Source organism: Vombatus ursinus, unplaced genomic scaffold, assembly GCF_900497805.2.
Source record: "Vombatus ursinus unplaced genomic scaffold, bare-nosed wombat genome assembly UNPS02014789.1, whole genome shotgun sequence".
Classification (NCBI taxonomy): domain Eukaryota; kingdom Metazoa; phylum Chordata; class Mammalia; order Diprotodontia; family Vombatidae; genus Vombatus; species Vombatus ursinus.
Window position 1 is genome coordinate 483,756 of NW_020954567.1, and position 18,311 is coordinate 502,066.

The 18,311-nt window shown below is 43.8% G+C and overlaps 1 protein-coding gene and 1 non-coding gene across 2 annotated transcripts in view; one reads left to right on the top strand and one right to left on the bottom strand.

Moving 5' to 3' along the window:
* Positions 1-18,311, bottom strand: part of OLFML2B (olfactomedin like 2B) — a 53,607-nt gene that overhangs the window by 12,517 nt on the left and 22,779 nt on the right. The window contains exons 4-6 of the mRNA XM_027868511.1: positions 8,140-8,316; positions 2,759-2,987; positions 1,539-2,114 (exon numbers count right to left, since the gene is read on the bottom strand). Of these exons, the coding sequence (XP_027724312.1) occupies positions 1,539-2,114; positions 2,759-2,987; positions 8,140-8,316 (982 nt within the window). The remainder of the gene's footprint in view (positions 1-1,538; positions 2,115-2,758; positions 2,988-8,139; positions 8,317-18,311) is intronic.
* LOC114047737 lies at positions 11,926-12,028 on the top strand. Its single transcript, XR_003569664.1, has one exon. It is a non-coding gene; the product is annotated as a small nucleolar RNA U13 (small nucleolar RNA).

Consider the following 18,311-nt stretch of genomic DNA (forward strand, 5'->3'; position numbering starts at 1 on the left):
CTGGAGGGAGAAGACAGAATGTGAATAGGGTCTGGAAACTACCATTCACTGACTTCGGTAACCATTTGTTTAAACTCATACCACAATCTGTTTTCTGTTATGTTCACTCTTCATTATCTACTAGAAAAACTCTCCTTTTAAGTCCTAGCTTGTCTACATTGCATTACAGGGAGGAAGAGGGTGTTATTCCTTGATAAGAACAAGGGACTAGGTAGAATTCTGCAAGCCTAGTATGGTTGCTGGCATTGCACATAGTTACCAGTCTCTATACACAAAGAGATTCCTCTAGCTTCTACATATTAAGTTTTAAAGAATTTTAATGCAACATTCCCACAGTCAGAATCCTATAAACTTCTGGCATGGCCACACCTGAGAGAACAGGAAAGGGCTTAGATCTTGCCAAGGACACAGCTATTTCTGATCTTGTGACAGAATAATCATGGTCCAACCCTTCGGTGTCCTATGTGCTCAAAGCCTCAGGCAGTGCATAGCCTGGCCCAGAACATGAGACTTCTCTGAGGATACACACATAGAACACAGAGACCCAAAAGGAATACTTCAATTACCTGAATTCACACTGTTCTCTTATGAAGAAGTCTCTTCTAGCTCTTTTTTCATCTGCAACCACAGTGAGCTAAGCTATAACCCTCCAGGGGTGGGGAGGGAACCTGTAACCTTGAGGCCACATGTGGCCTTCTAGGTCCTTGGCTGTGGCCTTTTGACTGAGTCCAAGTTTTATGAACACAGCCTTTCATTAAGGGGATTTGTTCTGTGAAGTTTGGATTTAGTCAAAGGACTGCACTTGAGGACCTAGAAGGCCACATGTGGCCTTGAGGCTGCAGGTTCCCCACCCCTGCTAGCCCAAGAATTTTGCTACTGCCTAAGTTTGTTGTTGTTGTTTCTTTGTTTTTGTTTCTGTTTTTTTGAGACTGAGCATCTCTATGTCACCCAGGAAGGAAGTGATCACTTATGGGCCCAGTCTCATTATTGATCAGATTAAAGCTTTGACCTGTTCTATTTCTGACCTGAATCAGCAATTAAACACTTAAACTTAAATACTTTAAAAACTTTAAATACTTCAACTTAAAAACTCAGAAACTTAAATGCTTAAACAGCCTGGTGCACTGCCTCCCACTCCCAGGAGCTCACCATATTGGTGAGGGACTTAGTGCAGACACCCAATGGTTTTAACTTTATTGCAACTCACAACTCCTGATCTCAACAATCCACCAGCCTCATACCAGGGATGATAGCCATGTGCCACCAAGATGGGCCTTCTGTTTGTTTTTATCTATTCACTCCAGGAAGCCTCAGAACTCAGAGGGTCTGGTGAACATTTAGAACTATTGCCCAAATTGCTTCTTGCTGACTCCAAAGTTCAGCTGCCCTGCCTCTCCTAGTGTGGTAAGGCCCATTTATTTATTAAATAGAAACAATTCAACCTTCTGGAACAGTGAAAACTAACTCCCACTCTTATATAATACATAGAACTTCTGCCCACATCAAGCTCATTAACTGGGCTCAGGAAGAGAACTCACCAATCACATTCCTAATGTCGTCTTCTTCCTCCGGGCTCAGAGTAGGGCTAGAGGGAGTTGTGCCTTTTCCAGCAGAAGCCGGATCTATCCCAAGTGAGTCCTCAGTCTGGGCCCTGATGGTGGTGGGAGGAAGTGGGGCAATGTGAGTGCTGGGTGCCATGCCATCCATGGCTACTGTTGTAAATGTTGCCGTGGTTGTTGATTCCTGGACGGTGGTTTGTGCCACTGTGGTTGTTGGTTCCTGGGAGGTCAGTTCAACAGTCACCTTATGGATGTCAACTGGGGATTCTGTACTTGTAGGCACCACTGGGAGTTGGTTGCTCGAGGTGGCCAAAGGGGCCCTGGTGACTCCCACTGTAGATTCAGCAGAGGTTGTAGGCAGGAGCAAAGTGGCCGCCATTTTGACATGTGTAGCCTGAGTGCTGTAGTCTGTTGTTACAGCAGCACTGGGGGTAGTAGACAGGCTTCTCACTGTGGTCGGCCTACTGGTGGTGCTAGTCAACAGGTCTTCGTGCCTCAAGAGCTGGTCTTCAATGAGCAAGTCCATGGAATTCTCCCCACTGAAAAGTTCATCTTCTGCCAAAGAGACAACACAAGACGCATTTGTAACATGTTGAGTGGATCAATGTAATTTGGTTGTCATGAGAACAGAAAGTACGTAGGAAACAATATGGAGTCATTTCTGAACATGCTGCTATGGCTTGGAGATGACAGTAGTTTGGGGATCTCCACTGAAAGGAGGAGAAAATGCATAGGAAGAAGGAAATTGTATTTTCTAGAGCTTTCATACTGCCCTTTGCTACCATTTCTCTCGCTAACCTCAGTTAATCACAAAAATTAACAGCGCTCTCTGAATATAGTGAGACCTGGGATCCCACAGAATCAGGGAGTTCCAGAATGTTAGAGCTGGAAGGGACCTAAGAGACCATCAACCCTCTCATTTTGCAGAAGAGGTGATGGAGGTTCAGAAAGTTGAAGTGATTTGTTCAAAGTCATACAGCCAATCAGAAAAAAACACCTGAATATTTGCAGTTAATTCATGAATATCAGTAGGTAAGGAACGGACTACAACATTGGCTTCAATGTTCACATTAATAGAAAAGCTGACGTGGGGTATGTCTAAGAAGAAATCTTTCTTTCTCCTTATGCCCTCCAAATGAGCTGTTGGCCCCACTCCACCACTTTCTCTCCCATGGAAGACCCTGCTAAGCCCAACTCACGCTGCTCCTCGATGTCATTCTCTTCCTCGGAGACCTTGGCCTTATAATAGGTGATGCCCCGTATGACGGTGGGTTTGGAAGCCGGCCGACCCCTCAGATGGATCTGCCTTTGGAGGGGCCTCCGTGGTGCTATGGCCTCTGGAGGAGCCGGGGGCTGAAGCGGAAGGAGATCAATGGCGTTGATTTGTTGGGACACGGTTTCTTCTTGCAGAAACCGCTCTTCATACTGCTGCTTTGGAAGACAGAAGGGCTCACTTAATTCATTTTTTAGAGGAAGCCAAAGCCAATGGAAAGGCTTGCTCGAAAGGGCATCAAGGACAACGCTCTCTTCTTAGCTCTAGCAGACACAGGGGTCAGGTGGGAGAGAAAGTTGGCCTTGATTATGAGTTTTCTCATACATGAGGTTGGTGTGGGATGAGAATAAGTCAGTCAAGGAGGTCATAAAATGCATTTGTGAGGCTCATAGGAAAAAGTGTCAAAACATGGAGCAGAAATAAATGTATGGGCAAATCCCACTGCAACTAATTCTGAAGGGCTATCTTGAAGTGATGACACTTTGTTTTGTTGGACCAAATATTGCTTGAAGATAAATAAACTCATTGTCTGTGGTTGGGACATCCTTTTGCTGTACAGAGATTTTCACAGTAATGATAATTATTACTATATTGGTTTGAATATAGGCCACTTCTCCCATTCCCCCGACTGATGAACTCTTCTCCAGAACCTCCATTTGAGGTAATGTCCTGGCCAACCATGCTCACTTTTCTCCTAGCTCCACTCCTGACCTTCTAGACTCTGGCACTTTTCCTCTCTACCTTTACCCTCCTTTTCTGCATTTTATTCCTCCATTAGACTGTAAGCTGCTTGAAGGCAGGGTCTATCTTTTTGCTTGTATTTGTATTCCGACACTTAGCACAGAGCCTAGCTCAGAGTAAGCACTTAGCAACTGCTCTCTCTCTCTCTCTGTGTCTCTCTCTGTGTCTGTGTCTGTCTCTCTGTCTCTCTGTCTCTCTCTCTGCCTCTCTCTATCTCTCCCTGTCTCTGTCTCTCATCTATCCTTTTCTCTGTCTATATATGTATATCTTTCTATCAGCTACCCATCTAGCTAGCTATCTCTATCTACTATCTCTCTATCTATCTCTCTACTATCATTTCTCTAGCTCTCATCTATGCAGAAAATGAGATATATTTGGTAGGTCATACTCAGATTTTATACAAAAATGATCTTGGGGAAAAGGGTGACTTAAATGATGGCCAATACATCCACTGTTATAGGATTTGGCTTGCAGCACTAATTTAGTAAATAAAGTCTTTTGACCCTGCATTCATCAGTATACACCTCATAAGAGTTTACTTTATCTAGCATAGGGGTTCTTAACCTGAGGACCTTAAACTTGTTTTTTTTTTAATGACAAAATACTATTTGATAACAGTATATTTCAATATAGAATTGGTTTCCTTCATAATCCCATGCATTTTATTTTATGCATTTCAGAAATGTATTCTGCTAAGGGGTCCTTGGGCCTCACCAGATTGTCAAAGGGATCTAGGACACAAAAAGGGTTAAGAACCCCGGCTTTAAAAGTATCAGGTAATCTTAGGGACCTCAGAGATCACAGTCTATAGAATTAGAACTACAAAGGACATCAGAGATAATCTAGTCCAACCCCTTCATTTTACAGATGAAGAAACTGTTAAAAGACTCACCCATATGGGTTATAAGACTCACCCAAGGTCATCAAAGCTTTAGTTTCCTTATCTGAAAAATGGGGATGATAATATATGTGCCACATTAGGTCACTGTGAGGTGAATGCTTCGAAATCTTGGACCACAGAAATAGAGCCAGAAGGGACCTTTGAAATCAATGAATCCATCCTCCTGAGCTTATAGACAAGGAAAGCGAGGCCCAGAGAGGTCATGACTTGGCCAAGATCCCAAAGGCAGTAACTTTCAGAGTCAGGATTCAAACTCATGCCCTTAGGTTGCTATATGGCACAATGAATACAGGACCGGGCCTGACTGAATTTAAATATGGCCTCAGATTCTTACTTGCTGCGTCACCCTGGGTAAGTCACTTAACCTCTGTTTGCCACAGTTTCTTCATCTATAAAATGGAGATAATCATAACACCTACCTCCCAGCGTCGTTGTGAGGATTAAATGACGTAACATTTGTAAAGCACTTACCACAGGGCTTGGCACATAGTAGGCACTTAACAAATGCTTGTTTACTCCAGCATTGGTGCCATTGCACCTCTGCAATATAAATGTGGACTATTAATGGGATCTTATTGTTATCTGGTCCAATACACTCATTTATTGTTACGAAAAGTGAGTCCCAGAATGGGAAGTAATTAGCTAAAGTTCACATGGCAAGTTAATAGTCGCACCAGGACTAGATTCTACTACGTCTCTTGCCAATGCTCTATGCCATCTCCTACCATGTGTACCATGTAGTAGGGACATTTCCTGTTTGTTATTTTACCCCACTCACTTATATGAATGGTAATCACTGTATATGGCGTCATCTCTGAAAGGGAGGCCATGATACCCCTGGAGCTCAGCTGGGTTTGAAACCCAGTGCTTCAAGAACAGGGGGTTGAGCACCCAGGACCAGGCTTTCCTGCACTTCATTTTCACAGAAGGGAAGGATGTTGCATATAAAGAACCATAAAAGCACAACCCTTCATAGCTGGAAAGGACCTCAGAGTTCATCGAGCCCTACCTACTCCTGAAACGTGAGTTTTCTCTACCACACGCCCCACAAAGGGTCATCTGAACACACTTGAAAATCTCAACTTCCATGAAGCCCATGTTTGGGGCTTGTTTGGGGCCACCACGAATGGACAAGGATGAAGTAGAATGAGGGTTCCTAGGTCCCGCTCTCTGCTTATGGGGACCATTCAACTCCACCTCCAGCTGCCCAGAATTGTCCCGAGGATGGCAGGTCAGAACAGTAAGCAAACAAAGGAAGCAGCAGATTCCCAGACCAGCCTAACCCACAAAGTAATCTCCCCACATCTTGCCAAGGGAATAGTGGTCAAATTCCTTTAAAACTTGTAATTCCAGCCCCTGATGATATTCACACAGAGAACAAAGCTGTTTGGGGGGAAAATTCTTGTCTCCAGGGACCAGCGCCTCCCCACCACTTGACACTTGCCCTGGAGACAAAAACACATTCTCTAATGTTGACCTACAAATTTTGGCATGGAAATACTTTAGGTCCCTCTCCACCCCACAAGCTCATCCTCTTCCCACCATCATGAGAAATTTTGTAAGGATGGCAAAAGACATTCTGGATGTCTCAACTCCTACTCCCCTTTGTTCATGTGCAAACACCCTGACTGGGATATTAATGCCTCTGTGCCCTGGGAAGTTGGGGATTCTCCCCTAATTCTGGCTCCAGAGACTACTTGCCAAAGAGTCTAGATCTGTCAGAACTCTCTCTTTGTGCCTTTGGCAGTTCTCTCCTCCAGCGCTGATACCCCATTAGATGCCTATGAAAAAAAACAAAACAAAACAAAACAAAGCCCCAGCAGCAACAACAACTCCTCCAGCCGTATGGACTGCTCAGCCAGGATCGACCCCTACAACCTTGACTGATAAACGGAAGTCCAAAAGAAAGACCCGGTCTTCCTGCCAGGCCTCAGCCTTTGGCCAGTAGTCCCAAGGGCTCTTTCCTTTCCTGTCCAGAAGGAGTCTCTTAGACATGGGACAAGAGGCCTTAGGCCGCAGTCCCTTGGCTCTGAGGATGAGGTGAACGTAATTGCTGGAGACTGGTTTCCTTCTGCATTGCAAAATCAAGTCGTCATGGCTTTGTGGCAACATCCATAAGAGATCTTTAATTCTAGGCTCACAGGAGTGGGGAGGAACTCTGGTCTCTTCCTCAGACATGTAGATGGACCAAGACCATGGCTCTCCTTTTGCCAAGGAACATATAATTTCCTTGAATTTGCTGGAGACAGGCTAGGCTGCATAGCAGTGGCCCCCACCAAGCCGTGGTTTTTCCTTCAATAACCTCACAGTCTGTTACATGACTTCAATTCCTGGCTCCACTCCTATTCCCTCCCATCTACTCTGTGAGCATCTAGGCAAGGAAATTTTCCTAGAGACAAGCCCCCGACAAAGTGTAGCTCACATTCTGAGAAACTCTGCTGGTTCATGGCTCTCAAAACTAAGCAAACAAATCCTTATACCTCCTCTGTCCCCCTCTTCACTCTCCAAAGAAGCCAAAGAGATGGCTGGTGAGATGAGAGGGAAGCCTCCACCCCTGGGCTTTTCTCCCCATTTCTCTCTTCTGTTTCCCCCACCCCCTCCTCTGTCCCTGCCCCTCTGGCTTCAGATGGATTGTGCTGACTTCAGCAGTCTGATGAATGGGGGTTTGAGAGGAGGAAATCTCACTTTGCTGAGCAAGGAAAAAAAGGGGGGAGTCTTTAAGTTTTGGAGCGTCTGATTTGGTTTGCTGTTTGCCCTCAAGAAATCTGATCCAGGTTCCTCAACACACCACAGCATTTGTCATCAAGGCCAAGGAAAAGGTCCCATAAGCTCAGCCCCAGAGAAATGTGGAGACACATTTCACAGGCACAAGGAATAAGTCTTTTTTCTCAGGCAGCTGGATGGAGCTAAGGAAACATTCTGACAATGAAAAACTCTGATCTCTTTTGGCCATAGAGGCAGTGGATGGATCTCCATCTGAGCCTCAAAAGACATGTCCCTTAGTTTCCCCAACAGCACAGCAGGATTAGACTGGGCAGTGTATTGGGGACCATCTCTGCTGAAGGAAATCTATAGTGTATGTCCTTGTTCTTTCTCCCACTTGTTTCCTAATCCTCCTGGGGCAACATATTCTTAGGGATTAGGAAGCTGTTTGAGTTCATGGTCTTATGTTCATCTTTCAGAGGCCCCTCTTCCCTCTTTGGTCTCCGACTCCACCCTGGGTCCCCAGGACTCCCCACTGCATCATCCCAATGAGACACGTCTTCCTCAGCGATAGACGATACTCCCAACCTTCCCAGACAGCCTTCCACCTTCATCTTACCTGCTCTCTATCTCGTTCCCTCAAGGCTTTACCAACCAAGTGATGAACAAGAATGAAGTGAATGGAGCTGGTCTGCTGAGCTAATTCAAACCGAAATACTAAGTGGGTGCCATTGATTTAAAGTGACTCCAGATCACATATTTATACTTGCCCCAAAACCTTCAATGCCCGGACTTGGAGGAGTGAATTCAGTTCAGCATTTTAGGACTGGTGGGGAAACGTTTTTGAATAGTTGGGTTTTTCAGGGTCCTCCAAGCCTGATCACATGGGCAACTATCTACAGTGTTCAGGCTTGGGATTTGGAGATAAAGAATCAAAGGCATCCAGTGGTGTGGGGCCGTACCTCAGGGGGAGAGTATGCTGCAGCAGCGTCCCTCTGCAAGGCTGCCCGAAGGCCCGGAATGCCTCCTTGGGTGCCAGTGGAGCAGTTTCCTTTGTCTCTCTTGTTCATTTCATTCCGAATATCTTCCACGTCCTCTTTGATCTGCTCATTTTCCTTGGTGAGATTTTTAGAAACTTCCTGGGAAAGTGGAAAAGAGAAGGCCCCTTTGAAAGGATCTAATGACAACAGGAAAACAGCTGTGGCTAAGGGGCTCTGAGACCCATAAAATTTTAGAGCTAAAAGGGGACTCCAAGGTCAATCAGTCTAATCCCTTTGCCAAAGCATGTGTCGCACCCACTTCTTTGTCTCCTTAAAGTGGGACAAACTTCCCACCTTGGAAATCAGTCAGTTGCCAAGTATCTAGGTGCCTACTATATTTCTGGCACTGTGCTGGACATTGATGCCAGGTCACAAGGCACAGTTTTCAGGGCAAGCCCATCTTAGCTTCAGAATCACTGAGTCGGAAGTAGGGGTGTACTGTAGCCAGCTCAAACCAGCTCGGACAGCTGATTGTTAAAATTTCAGTGTGAGCATTTCTACCTTAGAAATCAACGAATGCTACAAATCAGGGCTTGATTCATTATTTTGTTGATTGTCTAGCCTTCAGAAAGTGATGCAAAAGATGTGAATAATGCAGATTCAACTTAAAAGTGTGTATTTTGGGGGTTTGTTTTTCTAGAGAGCTGATTGTTCCCTGCTTGGAAGGTACCCTCACTAGTAAATGACAGGACTGGCACCCTAGTTCTTTGGATTTCTAGTCCAGCTGCCGGTCATATTTTCCAAGAATGCCTGTACTTTTATTGACTTTAATGATAGGTCTACATTGCTCATAATCCACTGTAATAATAAAAAGAAAGCAACTCACATTTTTAAAGCTCTTTCAAGGTTTACAAGATCCTTTATAAGAGCCATGTGAAATAGGTAGTCTAAAGTATTACTTTTTCCATCTCAAACATGGCAGTCAGGGGGTGGGGGGAGAGGGACTTCAAGTCACAAAGCTTGGAAATATCAGAGCTGGGACTCAAACTCAGGTCCTCTGACTCCCAACTATGCAGCAACATATGTCTCTACGGCACGAAGGCCCGCCATTTTTGTTCCCAGACCGTCTTACCTAGTCTTGTATTTTTTAACATTGTAGGAACATTGTCCTCATTTGGAATCCACTTATTTGAAATTTGTGGTCATTTGGATCTCTGAAAATTGCCTTACCCCTAAGAAAAAGTGATTTGCTAAGCAATATAAAGAAGGTTATCTGAAAGATGCTTAATCTAACTGAGAGAACAAATCTTTTCAAGTTCTTGAGAAGCAGAACCAAATACAGTCCTTTGAACAGAGCAGGTATTTGAATGTTTATTGAATTTGAATTTCAATTGTTAAAATTCAATCATTATTGCCTCTCTATAAAGGCAATAATAATAACAATAGTAACAGCAACAATAATACCACTATTACCACCACCACCAACAATAACAATACCTGACACATATTTAGTGCCTTAAAATTTTCAAGGCATTTTACGTGTAATATTTTAGTATAGTGTAAGAGGCAACATGGCCTAGTGAAGAAAGAGCTGACCTAGCACTTAGGAAATTCCAACTCTGACATATACTTGCAGTGTGACTCTAAGCAAGTTACTTAAACTCTCTGGCCCCAGGAAATCCTCTCACTTGCCCATCTGCAAAGGAATTTCCTACCTGAGAGTTCTTATATTACTGAGGCCCCAGGCCCAGCCTCAAAATTCCAGTATAGTGAACCACTAACAATTTTTGTTGTTGTTAATCTTTTCAGTTGTGTCTGACTCTTTGTGACCCCATTTGGGGTTCTCTTGGCAAAGATACTGGAGTGGTTTGCCATTTCCTTCTCTATACTGCTATCAATAGCAGACCTTAATAGAGCATGCTAGGCTAGCTAACATGGGTAGCTCAGTGGCGCAGTGGATAAAATGCTGGGCCTGGACTCAGGAAGACTTATCTATAAAATGAGCTAGAGGAAGAAATGGTAAACCACTTCAGTATCTTTGCCAAGAAAACCCCCAATGGGGTCATCAAGAGTCTGACACAACTGACCAACAGCAAAAAGGTTTTCAGAGAGCTCTCTACCTGTTATCTCATTTGTTTCTCATGACAGACCTGTGAGTTAGGTGTTATTATTATTCCCATTTTATAGATACGGAAACTAAGGCTTAGACAGGTCAGTCAATTTGCTTGACAAGAATAGTATAGCTCTATATAACTAAAGATAGATTGGAACCCAGGTTTTCCTGATTTCAAGCTTGACACTTTATCACATGATTGCATTAGAAAGTACAACCTATCCCAACTAGAGTGAGTGAGCATACACTCACAAAGCCCACTACATCAAGTTGGTTTCGCACAAGGACACCAGACCACGTAGCATATCACATGTCTCTGGTCAACTTCTAGCTACATTGCATGTACCTTCCCTCCTCCCTTTCCATCTCTTGCTTTAGTAACTATAATCAAATCAATACTACCATTACTTCTGAAACACACACATTAATGGATTTCCCTTTGACTCCACTCTCCAACCCTATTGTTCCCTAGATGAAAACATCCCTCCATTACTATGTTATCTCCCTCATTAAAATGTAAAGTTCTCGAGGGAAGGGAGTGCCTCAGTTTTTGGGTCTTGGTCCCTGGCAAAGTGATCAGCACACAGTAGGTGCTTAATAAATGCTTTCGTTCATTCATTTGAATCTCAGACCTGCTACTTACTCCCAGTGTGACTTGGGGCAAGTCACTATACTTGAGATAATAATTAGCAATATACAAAATGAGATAATATTTATAAAGTGCTTAGTACAATGCACATAGTAAGAGCTGAATAAATGCTTCTTCCCTTATCCCCTTCTTCTTTGGACCCCAGTTTCTTCATCTGTAACATGAAAGAACTGGATTAAATGATCTTCAAGGTCTTTTCTCCCAATTATTTCTATGGTCCTAATTCACAAGCTAATTATAAATCTTGTTTATTCCTTGCTGAAATGATTCCTGAAAGATTCCTCTTTCTAAGGTAGATCTGTATAAGCTAGCTCTAGGCATTGTATGTTTTTAGAGCACTAAAACTGTCAAGTAGTGGTCATTTCTTGAGCAAGCAGCTTATTGTGTGTAAGGACCAATGCTTGATGGTAGAGGGGAGACAAAGCAGTATAAGACAGAGTGGCATCCTGGAGGACTTCACAGATCGAGCAGGGGAGGGAATGGAAAGATTACCCATGAGGATACCAGGCGGTGTCTGTAGGATAAGTTCCATATGAGGGGTCCAGGCAGTATGTACAAGGTTCAGAGGAGGGAGAGGTCACCTTAGGTTGGGGTGGCCAGGGAAGGTTTCAAAGAGAAAGACTTGAGTAGGGAAGGATGAAGAGGATTTTGACAGCCTTGTTTTAATAAGAGACAGAGTGTGGCAGAAAAAGTCCTAGCCTCAGTTCACTTGGCTATTAAATGGGGGTGGGTCTGGATTTAATCACCTTTAAGGTCTCTTCCAGCTCTAAATCTAGGATCCTGTGATCTCTAGAAATTTATATGAACCTCAATTTCCTCATCTGTGAAATGAAGAGGGGAGTACTGACTTTGCAGGGTTATGGAGAGGATAAAGTGGGTTAATGAATGTAAGACACCTTGTGAACATGTGATCAAGCAGGTATAAGTGGAATGGCTTACATGCTTCACGGGTTGCCTGTGTCCTATTTCAATTCAATTCAATAAAAATGTAGTGCTAGGCACATAGATCCTTCTGGTTTGTGTATGTGATGAATGGGTGTTCACTCACCTGAGTAAGATGTGCCACCCCAACCTTTCTTGTTACACACAGGTATATTACCCGTCTGTTTGAATTAGAAACTTTAGTTTTTTGGGGGGCAGCTAGGTGGAACAGTGGATAGAGTGCCAGGCCTGGAGTCAGGGAGACGCATCTTCCCAAATTCAAATCTGGCCTCAAACACCTACCAGCTATGTGACCCTGGGCAAGTCACTTAATCCTGTTTCCCTCAGTTCCTCATCTTTCAAATGAGCTGGAAAAGGAAACAGCAAACCACTCTAGTATTTTTGCCAAGAAAACCCTAAGTGGGGTCATGAAGAGTTGGACGTGACTGAACAACAATAACAATGTGCCAGGCACTGTGCTGAGCTATGTCCTGCTATAAAACCAAGAATTCCCAAGATATAAAGATCCTGGGACATTAAAGGATTAGTACAGCCCAGTGACAGACTCATACCGGCTTCTACCCAAAGGCAGTACTCACCACATATGCTTGGCATAGCTAACCAGATTGCTACAGAGGTGCAATACAGAGGAAAGTATATCAGAGTCAAAAGACCTGGATTGACGAGGTTCAAGTTCTGGTTACTAGGTGTGGACTCTGAGCAGTTAAATATCTTAACTTCTTTGAGTCTCAAATTCAGCCTCAGACACTTACTTAGCTGAGTGACCCCGGTCAAATCACTTAATCTGTTTGCCTGAGTTTCCTCAACTATAAAATGGGGATAATAATAGCACCTTCCTACCAGGATTGTTGTGAGGATCAAATGAAATAATATTTTTGAAGTGTTTAACATAGTATCTGGCATACATCAGGTGCCTAATAAATTCCTTCCTTCCTTTCTTTCTTCCTTCTTTTCTTCCTTCCTCCTTTTCTCCCTTCCTTCTTCTGTAAGATGGGGATCAATTTAACTCAACACACATTAATTAAGGACATACTATGCATCAGGCATGGTGTTGGGCATTAGGGCATACAAAAGACACACAGAAAATAATTCATTTTCTCATGGAGCTTGTGTTTGCCTGGATAATAGTGTTTGCCCCATAGGGTAAAGACTAAAGGAAAAAATGTATGCAGAGCACTTTGTGACCATAAAAAATAATAAGTGTTTGTTGAATTGCGTTACGTAAATGTGAGCTTCTACCATTGCTGGAATTCTCGGCATACTGGGGATGTTATCCATTAGAGATTAGAACACTCTGGCCTTTCTCCACTATTCCAAGTTGGGGTTAATTGGCCAGAGCTTAAATGCTTTGGTGACCTTTGAAACTCATGGGTTTCAGAAGAGGATCAGTTTCTGAAACATCTTGGAAGTAGTAGCTTGTTCCTATCTGGGCTCATGGAATCCTGATGGGTCCCCTGACCATGAACTGCATTCATAATCCAAGGATGCACAACTAGGAAAAGCCAGTTCTGATTCAACCATTTGGAAACCTGGGACACCACTAATTTTGCTTTTTCAGCTTTCAAACAAAAGTTTCACTGATCATTTCAGGTGCTACCTCCTCTGTGAAGCTTTCCCTGACCTTCTCACCCGAAGGAATTTTTTTCCCCCATCCTCAAACTGTCCAAGTGCATTTTGTCCACATTTCTCCTTTGTCCTCATCAAATTCTGCCTTGTACTTATCTGGGCAGTGGTCTATTCCCATCCCCTTAAAATCGTTGAAAGCAAGTTTTGTGTCATTTTTCTTCTCTGTATTTTCGTACAGTGCCTTGCACATAGTATAAACTTAAAAACATTTGTCAAATTGATCCACACTTTGTGACATGTTTTCCCTCTGACTGTAAAAGACTCCTCTGGTTACCCTCCTCATGGGGAGAAAAGCTGAGATAGGGAGAAAAACATCATCTTAGTCAGAGCTCAGCATCAGTGGGAAAGTTTGTTGAAAACCACACCCAGTTCCCTGACTGTGTCTCATAGTTCCCTTGGGGATTTACATGGCAGCTTTAGATGCAAATGAAATCCAGGTGGGTTTCATTAATTCTTTCCACATCTCTCCACATACTGTGTGGATGGCACCTGGACTCTAGAAAGAAGTAAGAACTGAGTCAGCCTCCATATGAAGGATGCCCGGCACAGCTGGAGGGTGAGGGTAAGGAGGAGGCACAGAGCTCCTCAGAGGCCAAGGATGGGTGTGGATCAACTGGTTTGTCTAAGAGTCACTGAGGTATCTAAGAAGTAGAGCACTTGCTAAGTGGGGGAAGCATCTCTAGAAAACACTACTCCTGGTTTGGCACAATAAATCGTATAAAAAAGCACTACCTTCAAGCATTTGAAGAACTATCACATAGAAAAGGTTCTAGACACCCCCTTAGAAGGTCTGAGAGCCCATAGAGGTTCTTAATGGAGTCCACAGACCCCTAATGGGGGGGGACACCTAAATAGATTTCATGGGGTCCATGAACTTGGATGGGAAAAATTACATATTTATTTCAATATCATTGCTTTTTTTTGGCTTGTTACATATTGTTGGTTCAGTCATTTTAGTCATGTCCTGCTCTTTGTGACCCTATTTGGGGTTTTCTAGGCAGAGACATTGGAGTAGTTTGCCATTTTTTCCTCCAACTCATGCTACAGATGAGGAAACTGAGGCAAACAGTGTTAAGTGACTTGCCCAGGCTCACACAGCTAGTAAGTGTCTGAGGCGGGATTTGAACTCAAAAAGATGAATCTTCCTGATTCGAGGCCTGGTACTCTATCTATTATATCACCTAGCTGCCCTAGTGTTACATATTACATTATTCTAAAAAGAGGTCTCTTGGGTCACCTGTCATCAAAGGGATCTAGGACACCAAAAAGGTGAAGACCCCCTGCTCCAGCCATTCTGCTTGATCCAAGAGGGAGGGACTGGGAGCGATGGGTGGAAGTTTCAAAGACGCAATTGTAGTCTTGTTGTTAGGAAAAACTTCCAAATAGAGAGCCATCCACAAGTGGAATGAGCTACCTGAAGAAGGCAAAGATCTAGATTTGAACCCCACCTCTGACGTTAACTGAGTGACTTGGCCAAGTCATTGACTGATCCACTCCCAGGCTGTTTACTCCTCTATAAAATGGGGAACAAGGATTCCTGTGATGCCAGCCTCCACAAGGTTGTCGTGAAGCCCAGTGGAGATCCCTGATCGCATCCTTGGCAAACATCAAAACCCTCTCTATATACATGTCAATTGTTATCAGGGTTATTCTCTCCCAGGAGGGCTTCAAGCCCTGGCTGGATGACCACTTGTCAGGAACCTGGGGGTGCTTCTTGACGAGGCACAGGGCTCTGAGGTCCCATCTGACGCTGAGATTATGATTCTGTGGGCATGCCTGTATGTTATTTTCTTTTCAAAGCCTTTTCCTATCTATGATATCATTTAAACCACACAGAAGCCCTTTAGGAGAGGCAGCTGGGACCACTATTATCTCCATTTTGCAAACGGCAAGCCCCAAGCTCTGAGATGTTAATGATAACAACTTACACTCTTGAAATAGAAGCTGTCCCAAAAGTCTTAGTGCAAGGGCAACTGTCTCTAATAGCTTAAAACTGCGCTAAGACTCTTGACACACTTTGTGCTTTAAAGTCAACACCTTCCACACAAAAACTCAACGGTGCTGCCAATAGGGCAGGTGCCGTTACTCCTGTTTTACAGTCCTGGAAACTGAGGTTCCAAGGGATGAACTGTTTAGGTGCATCTAGTTAGAATGGACTTTTTTGTGGTCACACAACTAGTGTTTTTGAAAGTCAGGTCTGGGGGAGGTAGGTGGTGCAGTGGATACAGCGGCAACCCTGGAGTCAGGAGGACCTGAGTTCAAATCTGACCTCAGATACTTACTAGCTGTGTGATCCTGGGCAAGTCACTTAACCCTGCAGCCTAATGATTGCATGTGTATAAGGTGTATCAAACTGCTTGCCTTCTCAAGCAGGGTGGGGAGGGAAAGAAAGAATTTGGAACTCAACATTTTAAAACACAAATGTTAAGGGGAAGCTAGGTGGTGCAGTAGATAGAGCTCTGGCCTTGTAGTCAGGAGGACCTGAGTTCAAATCTGACCTCAGATATTTGACATTTATTAGCTGTGTTACCTTGGGCAAGTCACTTAACCCTGATGTCCTCACCCCCCAAAAAATGTTAAAAATTGTTTTTAACCTGTAATTGAAAAAATAAAATTAAACATAAAAAATTTTAATTGAAAAATTTTTTAAAGGAAAAAAAAACTCAGGCCTAGAACCAGGGGTAAATGTTTAACAACCAGCTCTCTGAGAAAAAAAAATGTATGTATGGCCCACTTTTAAGTTTAATCCACATTATTAACATTTTTTCCAGCATTTTCTTAAGTCTAGACAATTAATGAAACAATAAACCAAACCGTGATTTGTAGCATTTGCCCATTTCCCATGTAAATGGTCACACTGGAAATTTAATAATTGACCCTCACAACCAGTATTCTTACTAACTCCAGCACTTCCCTATCTAAAAACCTGGATCTTTTAACTCTCAAACTGCTCTCTTTCCTCTTCACCAGCTGGCCTCTTGAACCACGCAGTGAGAGTTGAAATAGACTCCGGGTCTTCCGATGCCTCTAATGCTATTCCCTGACCGGGCCAAGTAGTTGGCTCAGTGAATAGAGCACAGGCCTGGAGTCAGGAAGACCCGAGTTCAAATCTGCCTTCAGACACTTACTAGTTGTGTGACCCTGGGCAAGTTAATTAACCCCGTTTGCCTCAGTTTCCTCATCTGTAAGATGAGTTGGAGAAGGAAATGACAAACCACTTCAGTACCTTTGCCAAGAAGACCCCCAATGGGGTCATGAAGAGGCAGACATGACTGAATTAACAACTCCTAATGCCCCTACCTTGCCACACCCTACATCTATCCAGTGTTTGCTTCACTGTATCATCTGGGTAGGAGGGAATGGGTAGCATGGTAAAAGCAACACTAAAAAGACTTGCATTCAAGGCCCACCTCTGCTGTTTACAAGGTAGGTTACCTCGGGCAAATCACTCATGGGCCTCAGTCTTCTCATTCGTAAAACAAGGAAGTTGGACTTGAAGACCTCTGGGCTCTCTTCCAGATCTGTGGTCCAATATTGTTTGTTGTCTGAGTAACAAGAAGACCCAGCCATTGACAAAGCCTCTCACCGGGCCAGGGACCCTGGAACCCCTCAGTCAACACATGTGCAGGATTGACTAGTCTGAGAACACTCACAGGGAGGAAGTAAGAGTGTGGTTGCTAAATATAGGAAGGGGGAATTTTCCTGGCATGGGGAGGGAATCTTGGAATTCCGCTGCCAGGAAAAAGGGCACAGATACAGTGGGGAAAGGACAGTACTTACTTAATGGCACATGTCCCCTGTTGGGTTACTGACCACTAAACATGTTCCTGGAAACCCACAGCCCTGCTCAGAGTGGCCCACACAGATGTTACTTCTCTCTAGTCCCATGATACATTCATTGTCTCTATCAGAAAAGTTGTCCACCTATGGTGGTGAAGAGCACTGTGACCCTAGTGCATGTACCTGGAGTCAGGATGACCTGAGTTTGAATCCTTGCTCTTACATTTGAACTTCAGTTTTCTTGTCCATAAAGTGGGAGTAATGATAGTCACATTCCCTACGTCACAGCAAGGACAGCACTTTGTTAAACCTTGAAGTGCTACATAAATGTAACATAATTAGGATTGGAAGTAGCTGCAATGTGAAAGGTGACCTCAGTAAAGGGAAACCTGGGGGTACCTGGGTCCCTGAACTTCACCGTGCCAGTATTGCTTTGTATAATAGTAGGGAGCTAATCTTTATAAAATACCTAATCTTTGTGAAAGATCCACCCTTGTTCACTTCACCCAGGTCCCCTACCTCTTCAGCTAGGAGCCATTGGGCAGTGCTCACATAGATCTGGGTACAGGGCCCGGGGGATTGGTGCTGTTTAACCCCTCCAAGAGAATGCCAATCCTTGGTAAGTGGCCTGAATAAACAACAGGGCTGCCAGTGGCATCATTCCATTGGCATGAAAGACCAAGGCATCTGGGTATCTCTCTACCACAAATGCAGTCACACTTCCACCTCTCTGCCTAGAGCACTGACGCCATTGTTGTTCAATTGTTACACCCGTGTCAGACTCTTCGTGACCCCATTGGGGGTTTTCTTAGCAAAGATACTGGAGTGGTTTGTCATTTCCTTCTCCAGATCATTTTATAGATGAGGAAACTGAGGCTAACAGGGTTAAATGACTTGCCCAGGGTCACACAGCTAGAAAGTATCTGAGGCTGGATTTGAACTCAGGAAAATGAATCTTCCTGATTCCAGGCCCAGTGCTCTATCCATTGAGTCACCTAGATGCCCCACACCGACGCTAAGCCTTCCCCAAAGCTGCTTTTTTCC